This window comes from Excalfactoria chinensis, chromosome 8, assembly GCF_039878825.1.
Source record: "Excalfactoria chinensis isolate bCotChi1 chromosome 8, bCotChi1.hap2, whole genome shotgun sequence".
NCBI classification, from domain to species: domain Eukaryota; kingdom Metazoa; phylum Chordata; class Aves; order Galliformes; family Phasianidae; genus Excalfactoria; species Excalfactoria chinensis.
In genome coordinates, this window is record NC_092832.1 from 23,075,973 (window position 1) to 23,091,804 (window position 15,832).

General features: G+C 45.5%; 1 protein-coding gene across 2 annotated transcripts in view; it reads right to left on the reverse strand.

The window, feature by feature from the left end:
* LRP8 (LDL receptor related protein 8) overlaps positions 1 to 15,832 on the reverse strand; it is a 138,225-nt gene that overhangs the window by 15,971 nt on the left and 106,422 nt on the right. For both annotated transcript variants that reach the window (XM_072342814.1, XM_072342816.1), the window contains exons 5-6: positions 3,369 to 3,731; positions 122 to 244 (exon numbers count right to left, since the gene is read on the reverse strand). In XM_072342814.1, the coding sequence (XP_072198915.1) occupies positions 122 to 244; positions 3,369 to 3,731 (486 nt within the window). The remainder of the gene's footprint in view (positions 1 to 121; positions 245 to 3,368; positions 3,732 to 15,832) is intronic.

Sequence of the window (15,832 nt, forward strand, 5' to 3'; positions counted from 1 at the left end):
CAGGAAGCAGCCTGTTGTGGCACAGAGGAGCAACGCAGGCCTCCTCCTTCTGCAGTGGCCACAGAGCCCTTGCAGAGTTAGCAAACAGAGCACAAGGAAGGCAGTGCTGTTTTGTACATACCTTGGACACAGCCTGCCTCGTCACTGTTGTCAGGACAGTCGTGCACTTTGTCACACTGCTTTGCTCCGTGGATGCAGGTCCCATCCCCGCACTGGAATTCATCTGGTCTGCAGGTCACCAGAGCTTTAGAAAAAGACACAGACAACAGTTACACACACAGCACCTGAACTCTTTGTGTGGCACTTTTATCTGACACTGCAGGGGCTCTGTGCCCTCCTTCAGAAGGATCAACTGCTTCCACCAAAGCAACAGGCAGCAGCTACCTCAGGCACTGCCCTGCGCCACCAACACCCCTGACCACCCTCCACCATCCTTGTATTTTAAGATACATTGTAAAACACATTCAGCCTATGCTGCATCTGCTGCAGCCAGTGTGGTCACACCAGGGATGAAGGGAGTGACAGACATGGCCATTTGGGTCAAGGAAGGCCCATGAGCTACACACACAGAGCCTGGAAGGCGCAAGAGCTGCACTGCCCCACGGCTTGGTGCTTCTTGGGTTCACAGGCCAGAAACATCTCCTAAAGTGTCAGGGCAGATTTCAAGCCTGATGCTCATTTGCCCTGTTGCTGTTATTACAGACTCAAAACAGATCTGATGAACAGCAAAGTTGGGGAAAAAATAGATCAGACTGCTGCTCTGATCATGCCAAAAGCAGCCACATTTCCTTCCTCAAGGTTACACTGAGACCTTTCCAGATGGGATCTGACTTGCACTGACAGCGCCAACAGGCACTGGCTAGCCAGCAAAGGGCTGCAGCCTGCAGCTCGCTGGTAAAAATAGGCTCCTGGTTCCTGAGGCACGTCGAGTGCCTTATTTCTAAGGGGACTATCTTCCAGATGTTTTGTTAAAATCCTGTTAAGGCAGCACACCCTGGAGAGCTCTTGATTCTAACCTTTCCATCTTGCTGATTGCAGCCTGGTACCGTATGACAGAAAATCACTGCCTCTGAATAGCTGGAGGAGGTCAGCAGTGATGTTACTACATGGGAGGCGAGAGCCACGTGGCAGACCTTCCTTGACAATCTGACAAACTGGTTCTAATACAAAAATTACTATTTTCAGATAACCCAAGAAGAGCCACAGATACAAAGTGGGTTAGTGTCAATATCATGAAGTATTAGCCTAAAGGCTCGGCGTTATTGGTGACAGCGTCCCATGGGATGCAGGATCCACATTCACAACTGCTGGACGAAGCCCTGTGTGCTTGCAGCTGCTGAAGGGTGTGAAAGACAGGAGAAGCTGCAACTGCAGTGTTTGTGTGGGAATGGGGAAATCCTGCCTCTGTCAGGTACTGGCATTACTTATCCTCCCTCCTGGGTTGCAGAGGGTATTCTAAAATCCAACCATTTGGAGAATAATAAACCTAATTCAATGTCCATTTCATATACATGTGCATATATACACACATTTAAACATACATACTAGGGAAAAAAACATCCAACGTTCTCACACAGCTTCCCTGAAATGACTTCTTCCTTTTTATTTACTGGCTTCGCTGCCAAAACCTGTTCACCAGCTGTCACCCTTCATTCCTGCTCTACTCATTTGCCACCTCAAAATAATTACAACAAATATCCAGTGATGGCCTCATGACATTGTTTTTTTTAAAGCATTAACTCCCATCTTTCTGTTTTACACAATGCAAAAACCCTACAAGAAGGCACAGTGCTGGTGTCCTCAGTTCTAACCAAGTCAAAGCCAACAGTAACATCGCTTTTGCCTCTGACCCAGCAGACTCACAGGCTGTATTTGCATTCAGTGCCATGGGTTCTCTGCTGGTGCTGACTCACAGATCTCCTACCTGCAGTGTAAGCAGTGAGGGGGCTGTGCAGCTCAGTGGCACAAAATCCCAACTTGCACAGCTGCAAAGCAGACAGCCCAGGAGCACGTCATGAACTACAACATGGGGCTCTGGAGTCCCACCATTTCTTGGCTTCCTGGATTGAGAGCAGCAGAAGCAGCACATGTGTCTGTTCCTCCTGGGTAGATAAGCTGCATAATGTGCATAATGTGCTGCGAGTTAGCAGGAAAAAAACCCCTCAGGCACTGAATCTTCCCTAGTCAGGGATATAACGGTCTCAAGACTTCTTCCCTCTTCAGCCACATTTCCTCTTTCCTCCACTGGTTGTCAGCACTGTGCTGTGCTGTAGCCCTGTCCGTCTGCATCCTCTGCCCCACAGGGGCTGCCCTGGGGAACCTGGAGGTGTTACTTGGTGAAGCTGCTCTGTATTGGGGCTGCTGTTACCTCTCTGCTCCTCTTGTGTGTCTCGGGAAACCCAGCTCAGCTGGGCACCTGCTGGAGTCTGTCAGGCCTTACTGCCTCCTCCTCTTGCTAAAGGAATCACCAAATTTGCCCCAGAGAGCATCTGATTGTTCCTCCCCTTGAAGGGCTCTCCCATGCACGCTGCTCTGAGGTCACCAGCTGAGACTCAGCACTGTCCTGGATATGGAAAGATGGTGCTGGAAAAGCTGGACATTTTCACACACACCTTTGTAAAAACGTCTGCTTTCTGCAGCTGGTCGCTGCCTTCCTCCCCGAGGTGGCCCAATGTCAGAGCTGCTAAATATACACAGCTACACAAATATTTCATTTTATTCCAATCTTGTGACTATGAATATTTTAGCAAAACATTTTGCTCTTATGTTTTCTTGCCATCTCCCTCCTTAGGTAAGTAACCAGTTTGAACACTTTAGTGGCTAAAACTGGACGAAGCATTTGAAATACGGTGCACACCAACAACGCCATGTTAAATGCATCGAGCCAGCTGAAAAGAAATCCATTATTTATCAGCTCTGTGCCTGCAACAGCCAAGCTCAAAGTGCATTTCAAGCTGGATTATTCAGAGGTGCTGCCTTACTCGGTGTACTCCAACTTCAGAGGTAGAAAATTAATTATTTTTTCTTCTGCTGATCATATATTCCCTTTAGCACTGCGGCCTCCAACCTGCAGGCTGTGACCCCACCGTGCAGCCTGAGGGCTTTAAAAATGTTTCCCATTTCCTCCATTTCTAGTGAAACAGATCTTGCAGCTCCTCTCTGAGTCCTGACAGAACAAAAGAGGAGTCTGGAATACACCTAATGCTGCTGGGCTGGGCACCTGGCCATGCCTTGTGGTACAAATGCTCCTTGGCAGACAGGTGCTGCTCAGACAACTTGCAACGAAACCCTGCCTGAAAACACAACCCAGAGCATCCCTTGGCTGCCCTCCCCACTGAAGGAGAATCCCCAGCCCTGCCCACACTCACGGCAATCCTGCTCGTCAGACTTGTCCTTGCAGTCTTCGTCTCCATCACACTTCCAGTTAAGGAGGATGCATTCGCCATTGCCACACTGGAACTCGTGAGCAGCGCAGGTGTTGAAGGCCTTGGCATCATAGCCACATCTCTCTATGGACTCATCCGAACGGTCCTCGCAGTCTGCCTGGTTGTCACAGACCCACAGCTCTGGGATGCACACGCTGTTGTTGCACTGGAACTCATTGGGGCTGCAGGTCAGAGGGGAGCACTTCCTTTCATCGCTGCCATCGCCACAGTTGTTGTAACCATCACACACGAAGCTGATGGAGATGCACGTCTTGTTACTGCACTGGAACTCATCAGGAGAACAGGCTTGGGGAAACAAAACAGAAACAAACAGGTGAGCTGTGAGGTCTCCTGTCTACCCCCCTGCCACCATGCTGGCTTTAGCGCATCACAAGTATCTGAGTCAGGGGAAAGGCACAAATCTATTACCTTGGCTGTCCTAACTCCATTTTCCCAATGGTAAACTACACAGCAAGGAACAGGCCAAGATGCACAGACACCTCCACAGCTGTGATATGGAGGGCTCCCTGCCCCCAGCACTGCCCAGGAGGGAGCTGACCCAAGCTGGGAGCCCAGCTCAGACTCTCCCACCACCCCTCTGTGCCATGGGCAGCCCTTCAGGAGAAAGGGCAGCAGGTAAAATGGGGGCCAACTGCAGCACTGCCCCGGTGCTGGGGCTCCCTTTTGTACAAGGAGACACAGGGGGGCTGGAGGAGCAGGGGTGGGCGCTGGGGGCTCACACAGCGCTGAGCTTTGCTCCATGCTGACATTAACAGCTTCCTGGCTTTCAAAAGCACAGAATCAGGTTTGAGGATTTCACAGTGTGCCTGCTTTTGGACATATTAAGTGGGATGTGTAGGGTAAATATTTAGTGAGGCGAGCATCAATTTAGCTGCAATCTGCCAGTGAGGCCCTTTACAACACACTGAAAGCCTTCCCTGGAAATCACAACTCAACATTAACACACAAATGAGACATTTGTCAGATATGAAGCTGAGTGCTGAACTCTTGCAAGTCTGACTGACAGCTGCACCACAGAAACCTGCTGGAATTCAAATTTCAGGTACTCCAACACCGTGCGCTTGGCAGCCACTTTGTCTCATCAGGTTATGGGGGAACCAAGACTCTGAAATAAATTAGCTCTAAGTGCTAATATAGATATAGAGGGATATAGAGGGGGAAGCCTATCTTAATCTCCAGGCAATGAGGAACTGAGATCACACACCTTTCATTAGGAGATGAATCCCTCTCATAAGGACCCAAAACACAATCAGAGTCTGGTGGAAAAGCATCTGAAAACCCTTCTGCGTGTCTAAAATTCTCCAGCCCACCCATAATTTCAGCTCATTTTCTTCACTCAGCGTAATTTTCTACCCTCATCCCATAACCAGAAATAAAATGAGCTGCTAATCCCTCTGACCAGCACACGGCGGTATAACCCAACGATCTCTTTAAGTGATGAATAAGATGGACCTACCAAATGGAAATTTGAGGTAAGAGTTAAAATCTTAACAACCCATTCAAAGAAGGGGGCGATGGATGGGATTATTTCTAAGGCTACGGACAGTGCCTGTAACAGATCAAGGCTGAGAAGTAGAAATTGCTTTTCTGGCATTATTTTGATCTATCTCAGAAACACGTTTTCCACAGTCCTTTGATCCCCAATTTTTGGGCATGGTTATAAGGACTTGCACACTTCAAATATAACATTGGTTTCCCTTCTCTCCATCTTCTTCCCTATGTTGTTTTCCTGCTCCCACCTCCCCCCTTCCTTCTGCCTGTATGCATTTCCCTGTAGAAAGAGATGGAGCTGCTGCATAACCCCTTCCCAACCTCATGGGCCTAAAGGTGGGGCAGCTCTCTGTGCTCTGGCCTTCCCAAAGCACTACAGAAGGCTGCTCCAGGCACCTCCTGGTCAGTGCAGGAAATACAAATGCCTTCTCCTTCACTTACAGGCCTAATAATCTTCAAGCCAGCTACACAGTACAGTCCCTGCTGTGTCACACGTGCCTAGAGCAGAGACCTTTGTCCCAGCTGGCTCTCCCATGAGCCATAGGAAGGCAGATTCTGTCCCAGTTCCTCTCACCATTTTGCCATCTTCTGACAGCTGAAATCCACAGGGCATGCGAGGATAAAGCAAAGTCTGCAGCTTCCAGGCACTTGGGGACTTGCTCCAGCACAAACAGGCAACAGAAGAGGAAAGCTGCTTACAGTCCCTGCACACCAATGCAAGAGCCAACGTGCTCATGTTCCTTGGGACTTCCCCTGCACAGTTTGAAGAGCCTAATAAAAAGCAGCACTACAAATGTCCTTACACAGGCAGCTGGAGAGATGAGGATGGGGGAAGTACAGTCCCAGGGACAGCTTATTTCACATCTCCTTTCACAGTCCTGTCAGGGCAGTCCCATCGCCACAGCCTTTCACTGCCTCTGGAGCATCTTGATAGAAACACCTTGAATACCAATTAAATGAACACCAGGGCATCTTTTCTTTGACGTGAGCAATTTGTTTATATATTCTCTGATTCTTCTACCTGTTCTATTAAGTGTGTGTTTGTATGAAACAAATATTAGCTTTCCCTACTGCCAAAGAAATTAATAAATGTCATACTCTCAGACTGAAAGTCTCCATCAAGTATGAAGCGATCCCAGTAGAAACATTGGGAATGTTTGTCAAGAAGAGTTTAACCCCACAGGCTTCAAAGCAGAAAATAAGCATAATTACAAAAGCCATTTGGTAGGATGCAGTAATCCATTAAGATTCTTCAGGTGTTTTAGGAAGAAAACATCACATCTAAATGGCAACATACTCTTGCTTTGGCTTATAGACAATGTACAGCAGAGGTACTCTGCATTAATTGCTGCCTTGTGCTACAGTACAACTGGCACAGCTTTAACTGGGCAGCCCCCACCTGCAGCCCTGGCACAGGGCAGTCCAGTCCAGTCCTGGAGAGTGGAGCAGCAGCAGCCTTTGGGTGGAGGAAGAAAACAGACTGTGGTTGTGCAGTTGTGTTTTGGTTCTGGTTCTCCACCCTGAGCCAGGATTTAAGCAGAGGCTTTAATGAGCACTACAGTACAGCAGCGACAATCTTAGCTCGCCAAAAAATGGAGGTAAATCTATCAAAAGCTTTTAAAGAGCTTACAAAGAAAAGTAAAACTCTGTAAAGATCGAGGACATGCTTTAAGAACTGTGATTTCAAATATATATCCGTAATTCTACAAAGCATGGATCCTCAAATCTGGATGAAACTTGAAGTGTGACATAGGCAGGATATCCATCATTAGAAGGAGCTGGGAATGGCGCACAATGGACTGCAGCTGCTTCCACTGCCATCTTAAATTAAAAGATTTGTAGCTTTTCAGTAAGAATCTCATATTTTAATACATCTTTTTTTTTGTAAAAAGAAAATACTCAGCTCCCCTTGAAATAATACACGTGACTTGGAGAATAGAACTATCTGGTAAAGCTTGTGGCGAAGCAGACGACAGCAATTACTGATGCCAAAGAGAAGAAAATAAGCCAGATGATGGCACTGCAGCTTCCCGAGGCAACCAGAAAGAAGCATGGCTCAACATTTCTTGTTTGCTTAAATCCAACAGTGGATTTTCCAAGGAAGGGAAGGGATGATTTGCACACACTAACATTTGCAGTGGGGAAAGAGAGATCCGCTCCCCATTTGTCACAACTTGAACACTGGCTGGAGAGGCTGTGGACTTGGAAAGCCTTAAGCTGTGAGGTTTAGAAGTGAGCTCCAGGAGGCTGCAGCAGCGCGGTGCCTGAGCTCCATGTGCCCAGGTACTGTGCATAAAGAGCTAATCCTGCCACCACAGCCCACATACATTAATCTCCAAGCAGGACTGAGATAAGGAGGTCACGGAGCCTAGACAGGCTGAATTAAGTTGGAACTCCCAGCCCAGCTACCAACACTGTCATTGCATTAGTTTGACTGAACTAGGATTTATTTTCAAGCTTCGTTGTACCGACATTGTTTGCTTTGTCTGCTGAAATTGGTGCGGTTACCTGAAGATCTGATATAGACCTCTGGTCAAATGTCAGCCTCCAAAGCATGGGTTCATCCTTGGAAGGCCAAGGTTCCCACGGAAAGCCTCCCTCCAGGAAGGGCAGGGACAGACGGCGGTAAATGAAGATGACCTTGAAGCGCATTGCTCGAAGAGCTGACAGGCCTCCCATGGAGGGAATAACGCGGCTGAATTGCAGTCTCACTGCTAACGGTGGTTGTTGCTATGGTGATTGATACCGAAAAGCCCATATAGATGAAGACTGCAGAAGGAATAAGTAATTCCTGATATTGTTCAAATCACTAATACAGCTAAGGAGCCATTTCATGCACTCCTGCAAATTAAGATTTGCATGCACTCGCTGCCTTTGCCACACCGCTCCCCTCAAACACCAGGGAGTTATTTTCCCCTTCACCATGACAGTACGTGTGTAGTATTGGTTAATTACAAGGGAGCAACCAGATGCCAAAGCCCCTGCAGACACATAACCGGTGGTTCAGAAATGTATTTACTGTTACAGAATCTATATTTCTGGACAATCATATATTCATTCAAAGTGCTCTTCTGAAAACAGAATTAATTATGAGCCCATAATTTATGAATAGAAGCAGCTTATGTAAATAAGTATACTCGGAACTTCCCCCATCTGCAATGTCGTCTGGGTGCAGTAAGGCTGCAGAACTCATCCCTTCAGTCTCCTCAGTTTCACTCCACTCTGGGAAAGTGCTAGGAAGTTCATCACAGGTTTTACAGGTTAAATGACATCACAGTAAGAACTGACATCACCGGTCAGAGTCTGGTGGAGAGGATTTAGGGGTAAAATAAAGCAGCTTGGGGAAAAGAAGGGATGGTCAGAGTAACAAAGGTTGACAGCTTTGCTGACATCACAGACACCCCACAGGGGTCTTGTGAGGATGAAGACCCATCGCTACTCCGTTACAACCTGATTGAGACGTAATCAGCTGAATCTGAATGGAGATGTTTTGTACTTGCCAGAATTTAAATGGAAAAAAAATATAAGCTGCCATGTGTTTAGTAGGTGTTTTTTTCTTCCTGACTTTGAAAACTGGAACCTGTATGGGGACATCAGCGCTGCTATTCCCTCAGACAGAAGCATTAAAGTTATTAAAACAGCAATTTTACAAATTACACTGATCGGGCAAATCCCTCAGAAGCACCTAATAACATCCAGGAAGCTGGCAGCTGCTCTGATAGCATCCACTGCCTGCTGCTGAGGAAGGTGTAAGCGCAATGCTTCCAGTAACCAGCTCAGAGCATCACTCAGCAAGGCCTCAATCCTGTGCCAACGCACACCAAGCCCACAGTACTCCATACACAGCCCTCCTGGATTCAGCAGGACCCCATGGTCTGTGGGATGGCAATCAGGAGTTTGCCACTGCTGGGTTCACATCACAGATACTTTCCCAGGATTGGCCTGCACCATAGATTTCACCTTCTGTCCATGGGGCACTTTCACTCTGTGCTCACCCACTAGCACAGAGATGCAGGCTGTCCTTCTTAGCCTGATTTTACCATGTGCAGGCCTGTCTGTCAAAACCAGAGCCTCACTGCCACCCTCTGGGTATGTCCCTGAGCCACTGGGCTGAGCAGGTAAGGCACAGAGCCTGGCTTCAGCCTGGGAATCCCTTTGGCTGCAGCAACTGAGAGCTCATGGGTTTTAACTCCAGTGAGTAAAGTGGGACAAAGCAGTGCTCCCATTACAAGCAATGAGGTCAGTGCCCTGTTAAATCTCCACTTCCACTAATGTAGTTTGCTTGATGGGAATTTTCTGTAAAAGGAGATATTTCTTCTTCACTGTTAGATTCACGTTTTCAATGTATTTAGTACATGGCACCATTAACTCTTTTGCAGGACACACAAAGCAAGGAGTTGTCACAGACCCTTCCATAACATCTCACCCAGCTTACCCAGCTGTCTCTCACATTTCTCCAGGACCAGGGATCCAACACAATGGCATCATAAAGATCCTTTTGAAATAAAGGAGTTTGCAAGGCACTTGATGAATACGTTAAAGAAGCACAGAGGACAGAGCAAGACAAACAGCAGGATCCAGTGCAGCCAGATTGAGGGTTATGAATATCTACACAGACCACAGACACCAGGTGTACAAAGACAAACCAATACTACAGCACGTAGATATGTATATTTCATTGAGAGCTCAACCTTCCCAAGTCATAATTTATCAAAGAAACAAATTTATCTGCAAAATACAAGCAAAATTATTCCAACCACTTTATCTTCCCGTTTGAATGCAGCATTCCAGACACAAAGATAATTTTTAGATGCTGTTTCATCTGTTAACATGACTCACAAAACAGCTTCCCCCCCCCATCAAACACTACATGACCCTCTCCTGCGTAGGACTGCGCTGAGTTCAAGCTGGCTCATTCTGATTCACATTTAAAATCATATGCTCAGGAAGAGCAACTGTTAAGCTCTGTTTAATTAGTGTAATGCATATGTGCCCACGTCCACTGAGGGATGGAACCTCTACCCACGTATCTGCCACCGTAACGCGATCGTTGGCACTGACCATTGAAGGAGATTTCCCTCAGCAAAACTAAACAGATTCTTCCCTTTCAGATGGATAAACTCAGAATTATTGCTCTGTTCTTATGAAGAAAGCACTTCAGGGACATGAAATACAACCGTATTTGGCAGTAAGGTGCAATTTCTTGGCTATTTCAACTCCAAGAGCTCTAAATGATGACAGACAGACTGCCCAGAAGACAAACATCAAGTCAAACTCTGCTCCTGGGACAGTGTGACACACGAGATGGGAAAGCAGCTTTGTTCTATATGCACATGCAGCACACAGTGCAGAAACACCACGCTTCGGTTCCAATTAACCAAAAGCATTTAAATTAAAATAGTTATTTCATACCATCCTTCCACAACCCTGTAAAAAATGATTATTTGGGTCTGCAGGAACGGCTGTGTGAGAGCACTTGCAGTTGCACTTGCACTTGCTGAAACGGAGGGATCAGCACCGTGCAGATGTGCACAGGCAGCCTGCAAAGCTGCCCCTCAGCACCTGCTGTGGTGAGAAGGCACTGCTCCATTCTAGGGAACTCCATCTGCAGAATGCGTCTGTTATTCCTTATACTGAACTTCATAGATAGCACTGAGGAGAAGAAACCCTTCTGCAGACAGAGCCTTGGCAGAGCTCAGGCCATGGGCTTTGGGTTTAACTCCCAACATCTGCAATGACTGCCTTCCCCCTAACCTCAAGCCGATGCAGTATTTTCCATTTAATTACAGCAAGCACCCAATGCATTAACAATGAGACTACCTTCATGTTTCTGTAGGAATGCAATTAAAGGTAACTGCCAAGCTCATTTTTCTTGCTATTTTGTTTTGAAGGAAAGAAGGATAAATATGCTTATGGGATGAGATTTTTCCTATGTAGCAACGGGGATTTTTCTCCAATTACTACGTCTTTTGAAGGAGCTCTAATACTTTAAGCAGTGATAAAGTGGCAGCTGTACATGTTTAATTTCTGAGAGCCAGGGCATAATGCATAAGCATTAATCCCTCCAGCTGTCCAGTAATTAAACATCATGTAAAGCCCAGAAGATATCATTGCTGTGCTACCTTATCTTATTTATGAAGGACTTTCATTTGTTAAATCTCTATTAATTTCTTTCCCATTCTCAGAAATAACTGTTGAATTCCTCCACCATGTCAAACGTAGCCAGGTTACATCTACCTGCTATACAAATGACAGCAATTTCAGGCTAGCCATGTTTCTTTTCACCACAAGCTGAAATAATCATAAATATTAGATAAAAATCCTTTCGATAAGCCCAAATGCAACAGTATGAACTTTAACACCATTAAAATTCAGTTTCTCGGGGAGATTGTACGGCAAAACCTGATCCTCTGCGTTTGATTTCCCTCTGAACTCACTGAGGAAGGTGACATCACTCCTCACCTAGCCTGTTAATGAAGACAACAAACAGAATTCCTAATTTTGAGGCAAGCATGTATTAATCAGGCTGCAAAGGAAGACCAAGTTAGTGCTGTATCACAGCCAAGGGAAAAAGCTCTCAGCAGGATCTGCAGAGAGCTGGCATGAGCAGAACTGCTATGATCAAATGCCCATAGATGGCACTGGAAGTGACTCTCAGATGCAAAACGTAGGCACCTTTACTGCATCCAGGAGAAAAATGACAAGATGACACAATGATCCTCATCCCTACATGATGAAACAATTTCACCGTCAACAGAAAGGTGAGATTTTCTAATTAATGTGAATGTAGGGGCAGGAACAACGCAAAGGAAGATGGCTTTAAAACAGCTTTGTAATTTCCTCCCTCCAGCTGGTTCATCACCAGGTGGATCTGCTAGAGGGATCAGACCAGATTGGTTTTCCTTTCTGCCAGCGGCTCTCAAGTGATGTCAGGGCTGCTGAGCAGGGCATTGGAAAGGGCTGACTTTTTTCTGCAGTTGGATCCTCCAAGACCACTCACTGCTCTGTACTGAGAGTCACACGTGTGCCTGGAGCTTTACCTGGGGTTCTTAGAAATTATGGACACCATGGGAACCTGGAGCTGTGAGCGAGGACACGGGGCTTACAGCAGGCAAGACTGTGCTTACTGTTGCCTCCCCCATTAATTTAACAAGTATTACCCTAGTCTGCTCAGTTTTTATTGAGCACATGGTCCCTTGGGACTGAAAATCCAGAACTAATTCCGAGTTACATAGTAGATAACCAAAAGCTGAAAGATCAGAGTTCAAAAGTCTCTCTACGGAGTATCAGACAAGTGAAAAAAGAAAACAATCAGTCTTTCACTGAGTAGGAAATTTGAGGAAGAAATTCATAGGAATGGGGAGTAGCATATGAAAGTTTAAGAGAGAACTCGGCTGCCACTGAACACAGCTCTGCTCCTTTTCCTTACTCCTTTGAAAGAGCAGCATATTCAAACACTGTACTGGGAAGACAAGCACCCACACATAAAGATTGCTAACTTACATAAAGCTTAGTAAACTAAAGGTGTGTTTACATAAAGCTGGGATCAGCATCCCCTGAGGGAAGCAGGAAGCTCATTGCACAAGGCAGACAGCAAAAACAGGCGAGAGATACAAGTACGCAGCTATTAGATGTGCAGACGTGGGACCTGTGAGTCACTGAAACATGCTCAGGTTAAAAAGAACATCATCCAAGGGCAAATGACTTGGTAGCCTACACACAGAGAACTTCGGGGTTTCATAAAATGCTGTGCATGTCTGCAGATTGCTCTTCTGGGAACATGAAGCTTCGTGTCTGAGGAGAGTAAAGATAAAACACACAGAAAGGAGGAAAAAGCAAAAAAATGCAAAAGAGCGTATTTAGGATCCTGCTGTCTTGTGTAATACAAATACAGTTCCTTTCTCTTACTGCAGAAGATAACCTCAGTAACAAGGCTGTATCTGCCAGGGGACACTCCTGCAGGAATTCCTGGCTCTCTGGGACAGTGGTAGGAGATCACTGTGAGACCACTGTTCTTACCTGCATTAGTGCTCATGCATTGCTCTATCTCTGCACTATCCTTAAACAGAATAAATCACTGTATGGGCAAATAGTTTATTAGTGCATCAATACATCATTACACTGCACCTGCTACAAAAGGGACATCATATGGTTCCAGCTCCTTATTCGCAAGACACAATTTCTATGCTGGGTGCAAAAACTGGTCGAGGTGAGAAACAGTAACAAGCTGAGAAGAGATGGGGCCTGCACATGGCTCTCATTGCTGACCATCCTACACATCAGACACGTCCATTAAAGAGATGCAACATCCATCACAGCTGTGAGAGGGATGGCAGCACTTCTTTTCTAAAGCTATGGGATGCTCCATATGAGGACTCTCGCATGTAATTTCTCTTTTTAGTCTCACTGAATGTGTTCCCAAGCTTATCCAAATGATTTTGATGAAGATTAGGTGTATCAGGAGCAGAAAACCTCGACCACAGGCTAGCAAATTCAAGGCTGCTCATACATTCTTAACTCTTGCTACCTGTTTCAGAGAAGCAAATCAGACTCAGGACTTACTGTAAGGGCACAGCTTCCTTCTGCTCCAAAGAACCAAAAAGTAAGCTGCTTTTCAGGTATTCTTTTATTTTTCAAAAGGCAGATATTTGCATTTTCAAAAACTGTTTATGCACTGAAAGTCAGCAGCAGACTTAAAACCTACTGCTCAAACTGCTGGAAGCAAACGACTCAGGCAGATGGGCACTTACATACCTGCATGCAAGGATTAATACCCACAATTAATCTCTGGTGCAATTACAACCTGTGCAGATGCAAATCTGGATCCCCGATCACTGGTGCTTTATGCAATGCAGGTTAAATAATTCACAGCTTCTACCGCTTCCTCGGTGGAAGGTGTTCTGCAGGATGAGAACCTTACTATTTTTCTTTCTTATTTGTGGACGAACATCAATAAACAGAACACACACACACAAAAGATACCCAACCAAACCACTTCCCAACTATCCTTTCATAATGGGGTCGGTGTCTGGATTCCTTCTGAAAATACCATTTCCTTATAATAGTAACAGACCAGGCCTAACAGGCCAGCTAAAGCTCTCTGTCATCTCTGCAGAATTCTTTATTTCCATGGATTTCATCTATCATGTTGCTGGTTCTCCCTCCAGACATGGTAAACTGGACCCTTGTTTTACACTTGTTTCCTTACTCTCAAGGCTAGCTTTTAACAGGGCTGGATTCTACGGTGGGAGATGAGGAGCTTGAAGAAACACATGGCTTATCTGGTACACTGGGATGATGCATTTTTTTCAACATAACCGTACTCATAGAAATTGAGAGCTTGCTAATTATGCTGATGAACCTGTCACCTAATGAAGGCTACACAAGGACACCACACAAGGCTCCAAATTCTCTCACTTCTTGAAGGAAATATTTCCTGAGCACTGCTGTGACAAATCCATTTCAAACCATGCAGTAAAAGCTGGTCTTCAATGGTGACCACAAAGAAAAGGAGGACAGCGGTCTGCAAGATAATCTACCAAAGCTGTGGCTAACACAAAGTATTAAGGGAGAACCCAATCCAAATAGAAAATCTCATTTTCTTATTCAGTGCTTCCCCAAAATTTCTGATCAGCAAATTCATGAAAGAAAATCCATCAAGAATTACCCAACCCAGAGCAGTATCAGAAAAGCAAGTTGCTGGATGCCAGACGCAAATGCAGGAAGAACCCAATTACTCTTGCTTGAGTTTTTGAATGACGTTACTACCATAAGCCTTGTTTTCCTCTCACACATGCTTGTCCACCCTCCCTTAACTCAGACTGTTGACACAGGAATAGGTGCTTGCAGTCTCCTCACAACCAGTCCCTGCTCCTACCTTTACAAAGCAGTACAACGTTGCTAGATTTATGAATTAGAAATAAATGCGGGCTCCAGTAATGTTCAAAACCTCCATATTTAACAAAAAAAATCTTTTGAAGGATTATAATACTAAGAGACAGTTATTACTATAAAGAAATTCGAGCATCTGCAGTTAAAATATGCGTAGAGCCTCACATTAGCTCAAAGCAATGGTTTCATTGACACCGATTTAGGAAGAGCTTAGGGTTTTTCATCTGGATGCCTTCACTAGCAGTATCTTCAAGTCATATTCCATTTGTCTATTGCACATGCAAGCTCTCAACATGGCAATTAGCGTAAGCACGAATAAACTCCCTTCTAAACATTTATCTAGAAAAATGTGTTGTTTAAGGACTGCTTTGTCAGCTCCGTGAGAGGTGCAGCATTAGCTACTACATGGTGCCCTGCACCAAGGGGCTGCAATGTGGCAGCCAGCAATGAAACCTCATTTTAAATGAGAATTAAAAAAGTGAGTGCAGATGTAAAAAGAAAAAAAAGGCCTGAACCTAGGATCAGCCATTTTCCTTTTTCTGAATCAGGATGAAGTGTGCTACTGAGATAAGAGAAAAGGGATATAGAAGGATTCTGAACAGAAAAGAAACAGGAATGTTAACAGAATATCAGATAGGCTTAGTGAGGTTTTATCAGATTTGGACAAAAGGGAGGATAGCAATCAATCCTCTACAAGCTCTGAGAGTTCAAACAACTAATATGTCTGTTCTCATCCATGACAAAAAAATCCTTAATTTGACAAGTGTGCTCATTGAAAACGCACCTAGAACAGCCATTCAGAAGTGCCACCTGTTTCCTTCTCAGACTAAATCTAATGCCTCTGAGAGGGGCTGAGACAACAGATTTTAGGACTGAAAGCTTCTGGTGCCTGCACCCACCCAGGAAGCTCAAAGTTTGCCCATCAGTGCCTTCTTGCCCAGTCCCTGGCCAGAGAATTGCCTCATTCAGACTCAGCAGTGATTGCTATCTTGCACCCACTGAGG